A 20,634-nucleotide genomic window follows, 5' to 3' on the forward strand; every position below is an offset into this window, starting at 1 on the left:
TTTCAGGCCACCCAAAAATGTTTCTGGATGAACAAAAGCAGAGAGACTAATCAAAATCAAGGTTGCTTAAAAAGAGGGAGGCAAACAACTTCTCACAAGGTGGGCAGGGGATGCTGCCTCTAAAACTGAAAACCAGGAAAGCAAAGATAATGGAAAAGTGCAAAGTGATGCTTGATGGAGAAATGCTAAAGCCTAGAAGTTTAGTGCTAAGTTAGCATATTCAGACCTATGATTTCAAGATGACATTAGGCTACAAGCTTATTTGAACACAGAAAAAATCACATGCAAATCATTTCATGTCCCTCTGTACAAAGTATTCCAGCTTCAACTGACTTACCTCCCATAATTTTAGATTGGCAGTTGATAAATTCTGGCTTCTTATCTGTAAGGTATCGCTGACAAGTGTGATGTAGAACCTGAAAGAATGTGCATTTTTCTGAAGCTGTGCTTGCTACCCATTGGTCAAAAGCATTTTCAAATAGTAAATCAAATTCCGGGGAATCCTAGAAGAAAAAAAAAACAACACACTGCTATTATTCCAGTTTTATAAATGATTTGGAGAAAGATATGGAGTCATTGCTTTTTAAAATATATTTTGTTGGATAAAGTAGACAGGTCATGCAAATCAAAACCATCCAGGTATTATTGCATATTTTTGTAGATAAAAACCACACAAACAGGAAGTAAGTTTTTTTCTTGCTGTTATTTTTAATGAGGAATACTCATTAATGAGGAATACTCAGCTATGACAAAAATACCTGAAAACAAAAATACTTTAGATGAAAAAAAATCAAAGTAAAAATCTCATAAGAAACCCTTGTTATCTACAGATATATAGTTACCTGTGCATTCTATATTATGCAAACATTTATGCCTCTCAACACAAAATCTACTTTCACACTATTATAGAAGATGTGGTTCTGCTCTCAATGCTCCACCAACAAATAAACTAAGCAAATAACAAGTCTTAGTTACTGTATTTGATGCATTATCATAAAGTGTTGCAAAGGTCTCAGAATAATGTGAACAGAAGACCATTCCTAGAACAAATCAAAGCGCTGCTCTATACCATGCATCAACCACCAAAATAAATGGATTTTATGCAAGAAGTAGTGCTATATATTAAGCAATAATTGCTAAACATCGTTTTGCAATCTAATCTAGTAAATATTCTTTTTTAATTGATGACACTAGGAATTCACAGGTAGACAAGTTTGAAAGAAACATTTCTAAGCTTAACAACTTGATAGGACTTATAATCCATTATGTACACAGCTGCACAGTAGACACTGTGAAAGGGTCTAAAATTCATTTCCCTTATTTATTTCTCATTGCTCTCATTTTCATAGTCCCTTTACCCAGAGAAAATATAATTCCACTCCTTGCATTTCATAAGGCAGTGGCCAAGGGCCTTCTTTTTTTGTACAAAAGACTGTACTGGGTAGTAACAGAATTTGGTGCTGCATGGTTAAGATGCTTAGGTGGCTGATCAGAGCACAACTTTGAAGAAACCAAGGGAGTTAGTCACAAAAACATTTTGCTCTACAAGGAATACGGTAAGTCACTTTGTGATCACACGTTGATGAGCCACATTTCTAACTTCTACTTATGTTGTTTTACTCCTGGAGAATTGTATTCATAAGCTTATTACATATTAGTATGACTTTGTCTTGAGACAGTTTAAAGTGGGCTGTATATTCCAAATCAAAGGAACAGTTCCAGAACTATTTAGTGTAGGACTGGTTTGTTTTATTTTATTTTTGGTATTTTTTTGTTTAAATCAGCATTCACTTGCCATTGGCAACCACAGGACACACTACCACCCTTTGTAGCAAAAGATAAGAAATGCAGAAGTATCTGAGGAGAGGACTGTCCTGGAAAAAATGCAAGGTTCACAATATTTCACAAACTTGAACCTCCTCTGTCTTCATGTCTACCTATTGCTCTATCTCACAAAACAGCTGCATGCCGAAGTAGACTTCAGGAGGCTTATAGCTGAAGCAAAGGCAAACAGGGCTCTTACTTTTCTCTTTACAAAGAAGAGAGAAAGTAGGAAGAAAAGTATGGAAAGACAGGAAGAAAAAAACCTGTATGACTGAGTTTTAGCCTCCTCTCATCTTTCCCATTAAAATTGACTTTACATATGCCATTGAGTTATTCCTTTCTTGAGAATTTGCACTTAAATCTGCATCTTTTCTTTCCACATGCCTTTTGAATAGTGAAAGAACTGATTCACAAATCAGTTACCTAAGAGCTCAAGGTTCATTTTCTAGAACTGTTCAAACTCACCCGATTAGGGTCTATACCATTGACCTGGCGAAGCTGCTCGAGCATCCACTGCGTTCTCCTGACAAAGGACGTAGAGCCTTCAAATTGCTTCACCTTCGTTATAGATGCTTGAGCTGGTTTCTTGTTCGTCACTGAACATATAAAAAAACATAACTGAAATCGGCTTTAAGATTCAGGAAGGTGCTGTTTACTTCACTTATAACTAGCTGGTTTGCTGGAGTATCTTCTGTAATATCCCACAAAGTGGGACAGTAAAACATATTCTCTTTCCTGCATAGCATACTGAAAAGCACATTCCTTATTTTCTACCACTCAAAATTGGATTTATTTTAGCCTCTATCAGCTTAAGTTACCAACATCCCGTAAAAAAACCCAGAACTACAACAAAGGTCTTTTCATTTGCATTCTTAAAATCACAGAATCAAAGAATGTCTTGGGTTGGAAGGGACCTGAAAACTCATCTAGTTCCAAACCCTCTGCCATGGACAGAGACACCTGTCACTAGACCAGGTTTCTCAGAGTTCCACCCAACCTGTCCTCAAACATCTTCAGGGATGGGACATCCACAACCTGTTCCACTACCTTTCCATCCTAGTACAGACTTTTTTCTTCTTAATATCTATTCTAAAACTCCTTTCTTTCAGTTCAAAGCCATTCCCCCTTGTCCAGTCATTACATGCTCTCATAAGTAGTCCCTCTCCATCTTTACTGCAAGCTCCTTTCAGGTACTGGAAAGCTGTGGTGATGTCAACCTGAAGCCTTTTTTTATCAGGCTGAAGAAACCCAGTTCTCTCTGCCTTCCCTCACAGGAGACATGCCCCAGCAATTACCGTACTGTTCTCTTTTCCCCACGCCAATTAGCTTAAGTTTCTCATATCCAGCCTCTTATTCATTTCTTTCTCTTATTCTCATTTTAGAAAACATAGAAAAACCCCAAAACATATCACCTGTAAGTATATGTACGTTTTAAAAAAATCTGTTACTTTAGATTGAATTTCATGTTATTGATTGGGGGGAAAAAAAAAGAAAAATAAGTTTTTTTCCAGTCTTTTCACAAAATGGCACATGTAGGTCATGTTTGTATAACACCACCACCATCTATGACATCTAATTCCCAGTCAACAGACAGAAGTATAAGCACATTGAGAAAGTAAATTCACCGAGTCAACAATAGTCTGTGAAAAATACAGCTATAATAATTAAGGAACTAAAGTTTGCTTGATGCTCCCTCCCCCAAATATTAGGTACATCAAACAACAATGATAAATAAGAAGGATCCTATTTATTATAAACAAAATGTATGTTAAAAAGCACAAACAAAGCCACAGAAGACTGCTCTGCTTTTGGAAAAGAATAAAAAAGGCAATATAAATGCTCAAATTAGTGTATCATTAAGTCAGAATCATGTTTTCAAAGACAACTTAAACATTAAACCTATCTTTTCAACAGCAGAAAACTTGACTTTTTTTAATCAGTATAGCTTTTAACCTCCATGGAAGTTTTATAAGCGGTTTTAGATATTTTCTGTAGTCAAATGTGTATTTTCTTTACATATTATCTGTTGCTGTATGTTAAGTCACTTGCAAACACATTTCCACCTTCTGTGAAGAAATAATTTGTATAATCATTGTACTGCATAATCTACTAAAGCTGGTGTGTCATCTATTTTTCTACTTAAACTCCTTCCAAAAATAACTTTATCCATATGGTCTGCCAAATAGAGTATTATTGGAAAAGTCACTTTTCTCTGCTTTTAGATGCTGGCAGTTACAGAAGGCTTTTAAAATAATCAAGACTTGAAAAGTAAGTTTGCTTATTTTTGTGCACTCCATTTGTCCAAATAACTAGAAAAAGTAAGAGTCTTCCCACTCAGAAGATTCATACTACATGCAATTCTGCACCCAGAGGCATAGTTAAACAGTAAGTAAATACTGATGTAATACCTTATCATTCCATAAAAAGTTAATATTGCACCTAAAGATGAAAATTTTAAAATGCACAAATCAGTGTTTTGATATTAAAATGCACTTTAGAATAGATTAGAAAATGAAGATTAAGATGAAAAGCTCTTTTCAGCATCTCAGCTTTAAACATTTTCAGTTCCGTGTGCGTCTATGAAAGTCCAAACACCCTTATGAGAACTAAACTTGATAAACAGAAAATTAATTTCTAAGGAAATTTTAACAGGTAAAGAAGATTGGAAAATGAGATACTAGCCTTCCACATGGCAGATAATTGTTTTTAAGAAGTTACTTTGGAGCAGAAAGCATAGTTCTCAATACATTGATCAGACTATTGACAAGACTGCAGTAAACAGATTGCCAGAAGTCTTCTCATTGGCAGTTGAAGCACTGAGAGCCAAACCTGTGCATGGGCAGCAGAGGTGACAGAAATCTCATCTATACTTACAGGGTATAATACAGGTTCTGGTTCTACTGCAAGTCTACACACCACTGAGTGGGAAACAAACTCAAAAGTTGCAAGAGCAGACCACAAGTTTATGTGCCTATCTTTCCAAAATTCACCCTTTATAGTATATATTCACATCTTTTTTGTCAACTCCAGTGATCACTTTGAAACACTTTATAGCATTCCACTATGCCAAGTTTCACATATCTTATACAAAGCAGCACTAATTGAAGGCTATCTAACACTGGTTTAACTTTAATGGCAGTTCCTCCTTTAGATCTCACACTCATAATTATTGTGCACAGCCAAACAGATCTAGTTGCATCTCACCTTTTGTGTTTTGGCATTTTCGGAAACAGCTAGCAATTCTACTGCATTCAGATACCCACGATCCCACCAAACATGCTTGAAAACCTTCACTTAGTCCATGACAGCTTGACAGTAGTATGGCAATCATTACAACTCTGAGAAACCCTCTGGCAGCTGGGAAAACCATCCTCACTAGCTGCTCATTATGTTTCCTTAAAAACCAGAGCACTTCACCAGCCACTGAGTGGGTGTAACCTTGCAAACATGTAAAAAGTATTTTCTAAAACCTGAAAAAATGTGAAGGCAATTACATACTCCTAGTCACATTCATCCTCTGACAAATCATTTGGGTGTTTTTGCTAAAATCCTCAACAATCATTGTCTACTTTACTAAAAGACAATATTTAAGTTAAGCTTCAATTTTAGGTAGGTTTTTTGTTTGCTTTGCCTTTTTTTTTTTCTTTTAAACCGTAGCATCATGCCTTCAAAATAAGAAGCTGTAGTAGTGTAGACAAAATATGTTTATTTGGAATGCATCAAAAGGTGGTAGGTCCATATGGTATTTCTGTGTGTCATTAGATGGAAATAAATAAGCTTTTTTTTTTTTAAGCAACAGTTATTGGTAAAGTAAGAAAGAATGCGTGAGAAATCAGCTACAGCAATTTATGATTTAAGATGTTGTGAAGTTTGGCTTAGTGACTTTTCTGGACTTTCTGGGGTTTTTTATGTGGTTTTTGTTTGTTTTTTAACACTAAATTAACATACAACCAAAACTTGCTGAGTCAGAAACAGCACTAGGTCTTCTGGGATTGAAGACATTATTAACTATTTTGCAGCACAAATAAAAGTAAGTTACAGTATTAAGTTTTAAAGAGGTTTGAGAGGCATGCATGCATTTAAGTGAAATACTCTTGTTTCAAAAACAGATCAGAGAATACAAAGCAGAAATAGATCAGAATTATCTTTAGAAAATGCCGTCACAGAGGCAGGAAAGTTATTGTTCTTATCATTTGGAACACATCGAAACAGAGGTATTTGAATTCCAGACCTCATTTAGAATCCGGTCCCACATGCATGTCTAGCACCTTAAGCATCAAATCAGTACAGCTCTTTTCACACAGAGGGCAGTATTTAAAGTCATAAGCTGCCATGCAGTCACAGTTCATCTCATCTGCAGCCTAGAATGTATTTTATTTTTTCAGTCCTCTAAAGTAACTTTATTTGAATGAAAAACATAAAATAATAAAAAACAGTTAATCCCTTAAATACCTACACAATGCCTGCCCTTGAGAAACAGTCTAAAAAGCTCTAAACCAATCCACTGTGGACTTCTATTTATTTTTCTCTAAATTTGGATCTGTGCATTTAATAACTCAAACTCTAGGTAATTAGTAATTTTATGACAAATGGCTTAACTGCCCCATAAAATTTCTAGCCATATTGTGGATGTATTTCTAGAGTGCTGAATGACTGAAAGAAATATTGAAGGGAGAAATGAAAAAGCAGAGTCCTGAAGCAGGCAGTGACTGCTGCAACTCTTCATATTATAACAAGAATTTGCTTTATCTGGGCAATATGCAGATTAATAAATTAAATAGCCTTATCTTTTATTGCTTTTGTGTCACCAGCTCTTGAACAAACAAACAAACAAACCAGAAAGAAAAAGTAAATAGTGCAAATTAAGTAAGATAAATCAAAAAAACAGTTTCATTTGTGAAATTTTTTCAGTTGTGAAAGTCAGACTGAGCATTGCTCCCGAGCAGGTCTGCAGAAGCCTACTGCAGGCATTGGCTGCCTGTGCAGTTTGATCCTCAGGTATTTATCAATTAAATGTTACAGCATGATCTATCTGTATATCAAAACTTGTACAATGGATACTCATCTCTCAATTCACAAGTAAACAATTATGCTAAGTTCTTCAAACTGGCTGTTAATAATTAATGATGGGAAAAATCCTTAGAATGCACTCAAGGTAGTGTAAGGCCTTTTGAAAAAAGGTCTCTGATGAAGAAAATGTTGAACTCAATTCCATGGTAGTGTGATGCAATTTCATGGTCACTGTGCCTAGAATTTAATCATTCCTATCTTCTTCTATATTCTAATCATATGCTACCATAAAGCAAACCTCTTCACATTGAGACTAAGTCTAAACCAGCCAGGAGTTTCCTAAACAGCTTTTGATTCAGACAGAATAAAAAGAGCAAATTTAAAAGCAGCAGCACATTTTAATTAAAAATATTGTTTAAAGCCAACAGATTTTATTAGGAAATAGATAAAATTATGTATTAGAATTTGTGACAGAAATGCTTTTCTTTTTCCAAGTCAGTTCTTAGGGGAAAAAGTAGGTTATGAACAGACTGTGGCAGAGATACTCCTCTATACTTTCCAGTTCTCAAGAGTTACATATCGAAAAGCTGTCTTTTCCTTCTAGACTTCTGTTTGCACAATTACATCTAAGTCTCATTCTGCAAGTCGCTTCACTCCCAGCCACTAAGGCAACAACTATTTCTTAAACTTGCAAAGAGCTCATTGACTAAAATTCTGACACGATCCTGGTAAGTTATGGTTACCAGTTAGGCTGATTATACCACAGAATCATAGACTCCTCTGGGTTGGAAGGGACCTTAAAGATCATCTAGTTACAACCCCCATGCACGGCAGTGACACCTAAGGATCTGAAGTTTCTGACATTGAAAAAATAGTGACTTTTTGTTCCTTTGTCCAACTGCTACTCAATTCTGCAATGTGTTTAACTTTTTGATTCAGAAAAGAAAGCACAAGTAACTTGTGGAAACGTCCCAGAAATTTGAATAAACCCAAGAAATATTTCTTTCCTGAAATCGTCAAAGTACAAAAGGCTCAAAGAAACAACATTAAGATATCCACAAGAACTGACCCCTATTTGCTGTTCTCACCTATGTAACTCCAAAGCAAAAGTCAAGAAAAGAAGATTTATCTCTATTCCTCTAACACAAGAAGCCCTTCCTTCTGCCAGAACAACTTTACAATTGGTTTCCCCCATTTCAAAATCTTACCCTCCCTGTTTTCTTCCTGGAGCAAGGAAATGAGGACTAGGCAGGGGAAATGACACTAAATAACACATCCCCTCAACCCCTACGATAGTAGAAACTGGTATTCCTCTGTTCTGCATGGCTCCAAGTAGTTGAAACTACTACTGGTTCAGGCCACATGCAAAATATGGTCCTGGCAAGCAGCTTCTAGCATTTCCCACAGCAACTTTCCAATAATCAGAAAAATGAAGCTGAGAATTAAGATGGAGGAAATATGTACATTCTGCCTTATTAAGGTATTAAGGAATAAGGATGGTTACATGCAACTGTCTTAGTATACCATGTGAATTTCAGGAAAACTGTTTCTAGTCTACTTCACATGATGGTTGTGAGCTTTGCTGTCTATCAATTCCATCCTTGAGTTTGAGCACCAAAACTTGTTTCATGTTTTCCAAGCAGTTTCAACTAACAGTGATTTAATGTGCAGTCTGAATTAATTCTCACACTCTGAGCCTTCCCACTGTGATTGTTCAACTACTACCTCCTGCATACCTGGTGTTCTTAGACCTCAACTCTCTATAATACAAAGAGATGCTCTGAGAAGACTGTGCTAATAAGAACTCTATTTTGCCACTTTCAGGATTAATTTTAGGCACAAAGCAAAGATATATTTGCAGTAGAAGACAACTAGCCTTACTGAAAATAAAAAACAACTAAAACTGGGGCAGATTTAAATTCCCGCTTACTGGTCAATGCTTGTTAGGTGTTAAAATGTTGAAAAGTTGAGGCTTGACTTTTAGAATTGCATCTCCTACTTTTGCCCATATCTCCTCTTTCCTTCATTTGACAGTGCTGCTTTCTCACCATCTGGGATCTAAGAAGCTGAAAGCAGGGAGAAGTAGCACAGTTCCACCTTATCCACTTGCCAAATAGGACATGAGGATGTAAGTGGCTCTACATACACAGCAGTGTAACCAAAAATTAATGCCTTGTTTCTTTAGACACAGCAAAATGTTTTGACATCAAACTGGAAACCAAGAAAAGAGAAGCTTTCAGATACAACTCAGGCAAACTACTCATAAGTCTAAACACATACTGATTTTCCCACAGCCCTTCCCAACAGTTCAAACAACAATTTGCATCATCTGTCATGCTTAAATCAGGATCTAGTGCATCATGGTGTATAACAAGTTGCAAGCCTCACTCTCACTGCTTCAGAATAAAAATGCATGAAATACATATCACTTAATTAATGTACATTCATACACTTCTCAAAATATAGTTTTATTTAAGTAATTTTTTCTACATACAAGCTATATTTATCTGTTAAATAGTAAAGCAAAAATCAAATATTAAAAAAATCAATTACCCTAGATATTCAGTTTAAGATATATGGTATATCTTTCCAAGATGAAAGACTAAATAAAAGAGTTTTCTGGTGTCTTCAAATAAAAAAAACCAAAAATTAAAAAATTGCTTTGAGCTGCAATCAAAAAAACTGTTTTTTTGGTCATGCATATGACACCATAAAGTGTTATAAGCCTGAAGTGAGAGCCTGTATGCTTTCCAAACATACCACTGACTGCAGTAATAACAAACTACTACTCATAAGCAGAGTGCCTTGCCTTTTGGTTTGCACCCAGTGATATTTGCTTTTCACAGAACCATGTAAATACCTGTCCTTAAAAACAGGTTTTATGACTATTCAAACACTTTAACCCCCGTCATACCATACACTTTGCAGTCCTTACAGTTTCTTGACAGGCTCGTCTTTCATTCCTCTCAAATTTTTAAAGCAAGAAATATATAAGTTTTGCAGTTATAAATTAATACTGTTTAAATTATTCTTCAAATACTACAGTGATATAGTTTAAGTTATTGATATCAAAGCAACTGCTTTTCGTATTGGCAGTTATACAGACAGATGCAGTTAACAGTGGCAAGAATGGCAGACTTCATTTTACAGCCAGAGAGAAAGCTTCTGCTTAACTGCAAATATCTGGAAAGGAATCTTATTAAACACATATTCACTTCCAGAATGATGACTGAACTTCCAGGTTTTGTTTGAATTGCCTTTTACTACTCTATATTGCAAAGCAGCCAACTTTCAAACTTTTCCCACCTCCTTTTTCCTGCATACAGTCAGCTGCATTTGAAGACTATTTAGATATTTCTAATCAAATATAGCAGATTTATGAGTTGTTCTTTTTAGCTAAAACCTAGTCGAGAGGACAGGATGCTCTGACAGATCTACTAAAGCACTGTTACTGTAGAGGAAGATAACAGGTATTCCAGCCAGGTCCCAGGGAAGAAGGATGACTTTCTCACAACCCAGAGACCAAAATCCTCATCAGAGACCTCTCAATCAGTGTAAAGCTCCTGCTGATCCTAGATCATTTTGTATTAGTAGTTCACCTTGTCCTGGTATGATAGAGCCTCATCTCTTAACTGGAAGGTATATGGTCATTGAGAATTTCAGTCCACTGTAGCACGTGACACTCTTAGTCTAGATCATCTATAGCTTCAATCTTCTTTGCTCTTTTTTCTTTAAAAGGAAGGCAGTATCCTACACAGACTTTGCTGAACAGGATACTTAAAATCACCTTGTAAGCATTTATGCATATTTCAGAAAATCTCACTTCAATTTAGTCTAGAAATCAAGGTTCAAGACACAGACCACAGTGAACATCTGTGTGGATGTCCTTTTATCAAATTCCAGTCACTTCAGCACCTGTAACTATGGGGAACCAGTTAAAATCAATACCACAAAAGTACTTGTAAACTTAAGTGGAATTTGGCGTAATTCCCATACAAGTCAACAGATGTGCATCCGCATGCAGAGAGTACACTAGGAATTACCTCACTGGCCTGAAAACAATGTTTGAGCTTCACAGCAAGTGTCCTGAGAGGCAGGAAGAGGTTCTGGAAAATTAAAGTTTGAATTTGTTACTCAGTAACTCATACAAAAAGCACCGTCTTAACAAATAGTGCTCCTTTTCTAAGCTTGCTTAGATAACTTGACAGGCTTCAGGTTCTGGAACAAATTGCCCAATGATTTTCAAGATCCTACAGTCTAAGAGGATCTTATTGTAACAGGGTAGAGGGTTTACTGGAGCTTTTAAAGTGACTTGGAAAACTATGTTTTCTTGATTTGGCACTGAATCAATGACCTAAAATATAGCAGACAAGACTGCTACTAAAGAATATACTTTGTATGCCACAGATGCAAGAAAGGACTTTGTTACATCTGTTCAAGACAAAATCCCTAGCTTTTGCTACACAACAACCTAAGGCAGAACAGCAGTGGGCAAATTATTCCATACTCTTATGACTGAAACTGTCAGACACAATTCTACTAAACCTTCCACATTCACATGTGGTGTAATAACATCTAAATCTCAATATAAGTAACTAAAAAGACCGGTCGACCTTGACCACTTCACAATATGAAGAAATTAAGAAACACACCCACCCACACACCCCCAAACCAGCAAACACCCCATAAACATATGTGAGGAAGTACAGGGGGGGATTAAAGGAGAGTCAAGAAGGAAGGAAAATTTTAACTGAAGCCAGTTACTTAAACCCCATCCATTCAACGACAACAAAAGCCATTACCACAACCTATGAAATACTCTGCCCACAGTATATAACCCACAATACATTTAATCAGCAGATGCCACATGTCCAGCCTTTCTTGCATCTTATTGTTCTAAGTGTAATAATTACTATGAAGGGATGTTTTCACATGATGATGGTTTTTGCTGTCTGAATTATTTTTAATTACTAAACAACTAGGATGAAATACAGCAAGCAACACACACATTTCAGGTAGCACTTAGCCTGAGACGTAAAAGTAGGGAAAAAAAATCCCTGAAGTATATTCTGATTTTTTCTGAACTTGATTTAAGTTCATAAAGATAAGGCTACCAGAACTAATACTATTAGATCTGGAAGAGCGCTCACGTTATGTGTCTTACACAAATCCAGTATTCTACATATCAGCAGGTCTCATTTCTATCGTAGTTATCCAGTAGGACTGTCCAGAGAGTAATTTTTTTATTTCATATAAAACAATTAAGGAATGAAAAGCCTCCTTTAAAAGATACTCAACAAAAGAAAGGTCCATCAAGGAATATTTTGTGGCAGGAGAGAATTGTGCACAAGTAGGTCTCACTTTGATATGCATTTAGGGGAGAGCTGAAGGACTTTCCTAACAGTTTCCATATCCCAGACCACAGACTATATAACTAGCAGAAAAGTAAAGTGAAAGTCACCTCTGCAAATTGGAAGTTTGCCTCCCCATATTTCTTCAAAACTTTACACAACAGGCTAACGTTCCAAAGTCATATGGAGAAGTGATTTATGATGATGTACTTAAATAACCAAGTACTTTGAAAAGGTACATTCTCAGACTGCTCAACTGAACAAAAGATGAATATCTAAAATCATAGTTACATGATATCACAATAAAATGAATTACATGGAAATATCCAGTATGTTGTCAGAAAAGCCAAAAGCTACTGTGGCAAATGCATGGCTGCCTGCAGCTTTCTTCCATGAAATCTCAGCAAGTCAGTTACAACATAGATATTCCTTTTTTAAGTGTCTGTATTTGTGCTTCCCCAGAACTAATTATAAGAAACTTCAGAAAAATTGTTTGCAGTTCTCTTTCTTAAGGATTTTACTGATTTCAAAGATCTTGAGCAGGTTCACTAATTTACTAGATTTAAGACTAAATATTGCAAGTGCATGCCAACAGCTTTTTTTTCCAGTTTGAATTATTTTCCATTTGAAGGAGGCATATTGACTTGTGTATCTTGAAATGTATAGCTCCTTATGTTACAGGATTAATTATTGCTATTTTGTAGGCATATTTCTTACAGGAATATACCCTAGGTAGTCCTTTTAGGAACCAAATTTTCTGTCCAGTACTGTAAGAGGGTATGCTCTTCTCTTTATTCATAACTCAAATAAAATTTGGCTTCAGATTTAATCTCTCAGCTGTAAAGCCATGAATCACAGAATAGTTAGGGTTCGAAGGGACCTCTGGAGACCATTTAGTCCAATCCCCCTGCCAAAGCAGGGTTACCGAGAATAGGTTACATAGGAACATGTCCAGGTGGGTTTTGAATGTCTCCAGAGAAGAAGACTCCACGACCTCCTTGGGCAGCCTGTTCCAGTGCTCTGCCACCCTCAATGCAATTTCATCTCATATTGAGGTGAAATTTCCTGTGTTTTATTTTGTGGCCATTGCTCCTTGTCTAGTTGCTGTGCATCACTAAAAGGAGCCTGGCATCATCCTCTTGGCACCTGCCTTTGAGATATTTGTATGTATTAATGAGATCTCCTCTCGAGACTAAACAGGCCCAGCTCCTGCAGTGTCTCCTCATAAGAGAGATGCTCCAAACCCCTCACATCTTCGTGGCCCTCTGCTGGACCCTCTCCAGTAGCTCCTTATCTTTCTTCTACTGAGGAGCCCACGATTGGACACAGCACTTCACGTGTGGCTCACTATGGCCAAGGGGGAGGATCACCTCCCTCGACCTTCTGGCCACACTCTTCCCAGTGCACCCCAGATACTGTTGGCTCTCCTGGCTGCAAGGACACACTGCTGTCTCATGGATATCTTGACATCCACCAGTACTCCAGATCCTTCTCAGCAGATCTGCTCTCTAGAAGGTCAGCCTGCAACCTGTACTGGTACTTTAGGTTATTCCTCCTCAGGTGAAAGACCCTACACTTGCCCTTGCTGAACCTCATTAGGTTTCTCTCTGCCCAGTTCTTCAGCCTATCAAGGTCCCACTGAATGGCAGCACAGCCTTCAGGTGTATCAGTCACTCCTCCCAGTTTTGTACCCCAAACTTGCTGAGGGTACATTCTATCCCTTCGTCCAGGTCATTGATAAACAAGTTAAATAAGACTGGACCCAGTACTAAACCCTAGGGAATGCTGTTGACTACAGGCCTCCAACTGGATTTACTCCGCTGATCACGACCATCTCAAGTCTGCCATTCAGCCAGTTCTTGATCTACCTCACTGTCCATTCATGTAACCCACATTTCCTGAGCTTACCTACAAGGATGCTATGCGACAGTGTCAAAAGCCTTGCTGAAGTCAAGGTAGATAACATCCACTGCTCTCCTCTTGTCAACCCATCCTGTCATCACAGAAGGCTATTAGATTGGTCAAGCATGATTTTCCCTTGGTGAATCCATTCTGACTATTCCAGATGACCTTCTTTTTTCCTACATGCCTGTTGAAGACCTCCAGAAGGCCCTGTTCCATCATCTTTCCAGGGATGGAGATGAAGCTGACTGGACAGCACTTTCGTGGGTCTTCATTCTTACCCTTTTTGAAGATGAGAGTAATACTGACTTTCCTACACTCTTCATGCACCTCTCTTGTTTTCCATTATTTTTCAAACATGATGGAGAGCAGTAGAGCAACAAAACTGCCAGCACCCTCAGCACCCCTGGGTGCATCCCATCAAGGCTCATGGATTTATGTGTGTTAAGTCTGTCTGTCTGATCTCTAACCCAACCCTCTACAACCAGGGAGAAGTCTTCCTTTCTCCAGTCTTCTTCCCTTACCTCTGATGTCTGGGACTTCTGAGAGCCGTCATCAGTAGGCAAAGAAGGTATTCAGTAATTCTGTCTCCTCTGTGTCTTCTGTTACCAGGACACCATTTGATTCAGCAGTGGTCCCACATTTCCCCTAATCTTTCTTTTGCTACCGATACACTTGTAAAAACCTTTTTTGTTGTCCTTGATCTCCTTTCCCAGACTTAGTTCCAAGTGGCCTCTGCCTTTCTCATTGCATCCCTGCATACTCTGACAATGTTCGTATGGTCCTCCCATGTGGTCTGCCCCTTTTTCCACATCCCATAAATTTCTTTCTTGTGTTTGAGATTTACTAAGAGCTCCCTGCTCATCCATACAGGTCTCATGCCCCCTTTGCTTGACAGCTTTATCATTGGAATATGCTGGTCTTGATGCTGGAGGAAGTAGTGCTTAAATGATGACCAGCTCTCTTGGACTCCCTTCTCTTCTAGAGCCCTCTCCCATGAGATTCCTGTAAGCAGGTCTCTGAACAGGCTGAAGTTAGCTCTCCGGAACTTTAGAGTTCTAGTCCTGCTTACTGTTTTGCTTCCGCCACACAGGATCCTGAGTTCCACCATCTCATGGTTGCTACAGCAAAGGCTGCCCCCCTAACCTTTATGTCTTCAACCAGAAGAAAACCTAACCTGAATGTACCCTATGCTATTAATTAATTCATGCAATTGCAAGCAAACAAACACAAATAACTACTTGGAAACATTTCGAGATAAAATTGACAACTCATGAAGAATAAGAAAAACAAATTCCCTAGAGACATAGGAATGTCTCAAAAAAATTGTAGAAATAACTCTTGCACGTTTTAAATAGAAAATAGTATCTTAAAAGCCTTTTAATCATTTATATGCTAATGTATCATTGTTTTTTCAATTTGCAGTACATTTTACTGCTTATAGTTTTTCTTTGTGGAAGTTTTTCCTCTGAAAATTACTCTGAAAACTAGTCTATACTACCTGTGTTACAAAAGGAGTTTTCTTCCTGAATTTAGAGTAGAAAAAGCAAGAGACTCAACCTTATTTCTTTACACATTATTATTTCTTTGTCACCTTAGAGACATGTTATTAGATATAATTGGAAACAACTGTTTCCAGTAATTGAACGATCACTAGCATTATCTTTACTAAACATTAAGATCATGATTTCCTTTACATTTTTATCAAACAGGAACAACCCTAAAAGCCATGTAATGTGAATATGTTTCACAGTAATATTTTTACATTCTACATCTGACAGAATTCACTTTTTGCTCCTCTGCAGATTGTTAATAGTTCAGTTAAGATGTGTCTATGTTTGACCTGACTGAGGAGACAACTGTTTCCAAAGAAAAACAGGACAGAGGAAATAGCTTGCTGGCTAAAGTACAAAGATCACCTAAAAAGATTTTTAAAAAAGCCTCTTATACTTTTGTTATTTTACATACTACTGGTCCCTATGTTGCTCCCCTTTGTACTTTCTGCAAAAGGAAATAAAAATCCCCAAAATCTCAAAAAACCAAAATAACCAACCAAAAAAACCTAAGCAAACAACAATCCACAATTCTTTTCTCCTCTTTAGCTTGGCTTGTAATGGAACTACTTTTCAGGTTAACAGATGCTTGCCAAAGCCTTCTAAACACTGTGATCCTGTGATCCTACCAAAATGGATACAGAGCAGAGAAGGAAAACTAACACACCCAAAGGCTGTGAAAGAATTTTTGACACATAAAGCCAAACATTAAGAAGCTAGACCTAAAGGTACAGCTGAAATGTGATATGAAGACAAAAGAGAAAATAGATTTCAATTTGGAAACATTTTAAAGTTTCATTTTGTGTTCCAGGTCAATACTGAAGTGTTATTTAACAAGACTGTAAAGGCTGAACTAATTTTGTCCATCTGGAAATGCCAACAATAGAAGCTACTACAGATATACATTCCAATTTCACTCTACCAAGCACCAATTATCAAGTCACAAAGCTCTCAATGAACAAAAGACAAAAAACAAAAATCATTAAAATATAGGGCCCCCCAAAAGCAAATATCTCTTTGATACCATAAGTTAAACAGAAATCCAAAGAACCAATTAAAAAAAGTGAAGTCAGAACTTCCAAAAGTTATGTTTATACTATATATCAGTGATGACTGTTCAATTTACAATAAATTCAGTAGCACCCAAATGCTTTATCCTGCATTTCTTTAACTGCCAAAGACAATTTTGGTATTGGCTAGCAGATTTTACTGATATGCCATTTTTTCTGAAAGATTAAAACCAGTGACATTGTCCCTTTTCCAACATGATGCAATTGTGAAAGTCCTTCTCCTCCTTTACAGGGCAAGAAATTAGCCACTATTTTCAACATTTCCAATATACAGACTAAAATGCAAGACCTTGGTTTATTTAGAGGTTGGCAGATGGAACTAGGAGATAATTAGTGAAGTGTACACCTCAAGAGCTACATAAGAAGACATCAGCATTCATGTTGTATGAACTGACTTGGCCTTTGGAAGGGTCATTAATCATCTCTACACAGGGCCAACTAAGCTGATGACTCAGGTCCCCTCAGTTAAGTTTCTCTATCTCATCTGATGTTTTATGTATATAGTAGAGCATTTGTTTGATTTTTCTGTCCTCTAATACACAATATTAAAATAATCTATTATTCTAAGCCTCATTGCTTTCAAATTTGCTGTTAATAGCTTCTTCCTACTGCACAGTTTACAGCCAAGAATCACTGTGAGCATTGGCTTGTCTGCTGCCTACTCTGAGGGCTATCCTGTAATTATCCTGTCAGAGTCCTCCATAAAGACTCATTGACAAAACCAGTTAAATGGTGCAGCAAACAAGAAAATCTGTTACACTTACAGTAAATTGCTTAGTTTAATGTATCAGTGTGCTTCTAAAGGGCTTGAAACTATACTAAAATTTGTTTTTTAAGACATGATCAGAATAGTCTTGAACTTGAACTACAGTAGTGGCAATAATAACTCCATAGCTTTTTCAGTTTCCTTAAATCTTTACCCTTTGCGAAATAAAATTCTTTCAAAGCTTGCCAAAAGTCTTCAACATATTAAACCCTTATAGTAGAAGCTACAGAGACCAGTAGCTAGCCATGTTCTCCTCAAAAGACAATAGCTGGCCTTTTCAAAATATAAAAGTCCAATATAACATTGTTTTATAAAAATTATAATAAAAACACAGTTGCATTTCTTAAATTATTAACAGTTGCAGACAAACAAAAAAAAGTGGGACTGAGTCCTGAGTGATACTTTTGCAAAGGAAATCAGTATCACTGCAACACATGCACTTGTATTTAAGTTTAGGAAATTCAAACAGTAAATTCTGAACACTGATCACAAGCTACAACAAAGCACTTCCCCTAAGATATTCCCTGAACTATTTCTGCTTCTGCTACAAAAATTTAGGATATATCTTAGAAGATACCTAAAGATTTTACTACATCCTCTTTGTTGTGAATCTCTATACTTGAGAAATACGCACAAGCGTACAAATGTATAAAGTTAGTTATTCTTTGTTCCAGACTTTTAGATTCTTCCAGTAGTCTAAAAATAGTCTTTAATGACACTGCCGTAAAGTAAATTGTCACTACTTTCTTCACCTCCTATTAGTAATACTATATATTTTCACTGCAGGAGAACAACAACAAAAGTTCAGCCAAAGTAAGAAGAGAAGCAACTACATTGTCACTAGTGATTACAGTTGATGTTTTCTTTGATTTACTAAGAATCCTTATATTTTAAAAAAAATAAAATTCCAGGAGAACACTGTAACAGGACAGTTAGTAAATATAAGCATTACAACCAGTGTATTTCTAGTTTTTAAAGCCTAAATGCTGCTTGAAGAGTTGAACTAGGACTTATTTCAGAGAATCACTACTTCATGTGAAAGCCAAAGAATGGTTATTTCTAGTAAACAGATTTTTGACTATTCTTTTTTTCCCCCTTACCACAACCATCTCTTATTTAGATGGGTTTGGGGTTTTTTTGCATTTTTAGCCAGGATACATATTTTTGAAATTATGCAAAATGCATCTCTTATCTCCTTGAAACACATCATCTTGTGTATTCTCAGTATAACATTGTTTTATGTTTTTTCTGCATATTGAGAATTTAAAACTTAATCATGTGTGCTTTCTTTCCCCCCTGCCCCTCTCTCCCCCCACAGTTAAAGAACTTACTAGGATTGCATAGCCACAATCATCTACACAAAAAAATCCTCCTTGTCTTAACTAATATTCTTGTATAATACTTTTTTCTCATGCAGAGACAATTTTACAGACTCAAGAGTGATTCTTGTAGCTTCTAGCTCAGAAGCTAGCTATACTGGTGAATCTTTTGTGAACAATTCCTTATTGGTACCACAGCAACAAATCCATGTAACTCCACTCAAAACCTTCAAGTTTAGAAGCAAAACCAGAAATACTAAGTCTCTCTCATTTCAAATCAAAGGTTATTTACTTTACTGGGCTCAGCTCTACGCAGTTTCAGGAAGCGGGGCTGGGAGATTCAGGACTGCTGCCCATATATCACTATTTCTTGATGCTTAACTGAACTGCACATTTCTATTACATGCCACTACTCTCTGCACAGTTCAGACCTGTAACACTTCACTTTCCTATCAGAGCACTGCGACAGGGGTATGACAATCTTTCTAAGTCAAGATAAAAGGAGAACAGACCAGGAGCTTTGTCACAATCTCTTCTCCCTTAATGGTTCTCTTCCACACCATTTCACAGCCAGCCACATTCAGGTATCAAGAGATAATTGGATCAGAGCTTCACCTCTCTGCCTAATGTTTCAGGAGAAAAAGAACTCCAAGCCACTGTCTTATACACACATGGTCTAAAGCTAATAGGTTTTGGTTTTTTGTATAAATTGAGGTCCACTTCAGCCATGCAGGGTCAAACTCTGCCCTGCTTCAATAATAAATAACTGATTTGTTCAGACTGAAAGAAATCACTAAATTGCATTAAGACCTGGTTTTATAATTAGGGTTTACGTTTTGCAGCTGGTTCTCCAGTGCTAGGAATCAATTTTTGTACAAAAATGCTCTAACAATTAACCACTTTAATGTTTTGTTTCTTTCAGAGAAGCACACATTTTAGGGAGATAAAGGTAATTCAAAACAAGTCAAATGTGGTACATCTATATCTGGCTTCTATCTCTGTCCTCTACCCACCAAGAAAGTAGTGTACTTCCATACCTTTTTCTTCTAGAAAACTCAGTATTTATTGAATTCCTTTGAAATTAAAAAAGTTAAACAGAATTGTTGCTAAAGAATTTCCATTACAGAGGGGGAAAAAAATAACTATTTTTCCACAGAAGCAGTAAAAAAAAAAAATCTCACAATTCAGTCCCTGAAAGACAACCCCTACTCAATAAACCTTTGTTTTGCATAATAGAATCTTGATGAGTAAATAAAATAAAATTTCAGATTAGAGTTATAAGCTGGAAACAAAAGTAAAATATAAAAAGTGTTTGAAACCAAAATGCAAAAATCTAAGTACTTAAAAAAACCACATTGGGTTTGCTTTACACTATAAAGATTTGCTTTCACAACTTCAAAGAATTTACAATAACAGCATATTGTCAACAGCTACGATAATTTCTTCGCTCTGACCGTGCCTCCCCCTCAAAGCTGGAAAATCAGTTGGAAATTTCCATTTCCCAAGACTTTGTAAAAAATAAAAATGGAAAAAAGTAGCAAGAAAGATATCACATTATGTAAGTTGCTTTGGATTGAAATTTAAGAGAAATTTCCTAGAAACACAAGTTTAAAGAAGTTACCAGTATTCAATAGCTTAATTATGTGAGTACAAATTAATAGTAGCAGTTAGACACAGCACCTGAAAGGCAGAGGGAGGGGGAAGAAAAAAAAATTCACCACCCAACCTTACAGTCTAATTCTCCTAATGAGAAACCTTGCATTGTTTTATAGGGTTGGACTTGATGATCTCGGAGGTCCCTTCCAATCCAGCTGATTCTATGATTCTGTTCTATGATTC

The 20,634-nt window shown here is 36.7% G+C and overlaps 1 protein-coding gene across 1 annotated transcript in view; it reads right to left on the reverse strand.

The window, feature by feature from the left end:
• Nucleotides 1-20,634, reverse strand: part of STXBP6 (syntaxin binding protein 6) — a 65,616-nt gene that overhangs the window by 22,577 nt on the left and 22,405 nt on the right. The window contains exons 2-3 of the mRNA XM_018083025.2: nucleotides 2,290-2,420; nucleotides 338-503 (exon numbers count right to left, since the gene is read on the reverse strand). Coding sequence (XP_017938514.1) covers nucleotides 338-503; nucleotides 2,290-2,420 — 297 coding nt within the window. The remainder of the gene's footprint in view (nucleotides 1-337; nucleotides 504-2,289; nucleotides 2,421-20,634) is intronic.

The sequence above is a fragment of the Manacus vitellinus genome, unplaced genomic scaffold (assembly GCF_001715985.3).
Source record: "Manacus vitellinus isolate BGI_N305 unplaced genomic scaffold, ASM171598v3 scaffold_6_pilon, whole genome shotgun sequence".
Lineage (NCBI taxonomy): Eukaryota > Metazoa > Chordata > Aves > Passeriformes > Pipridae > Manacus > Manacus vitellinus.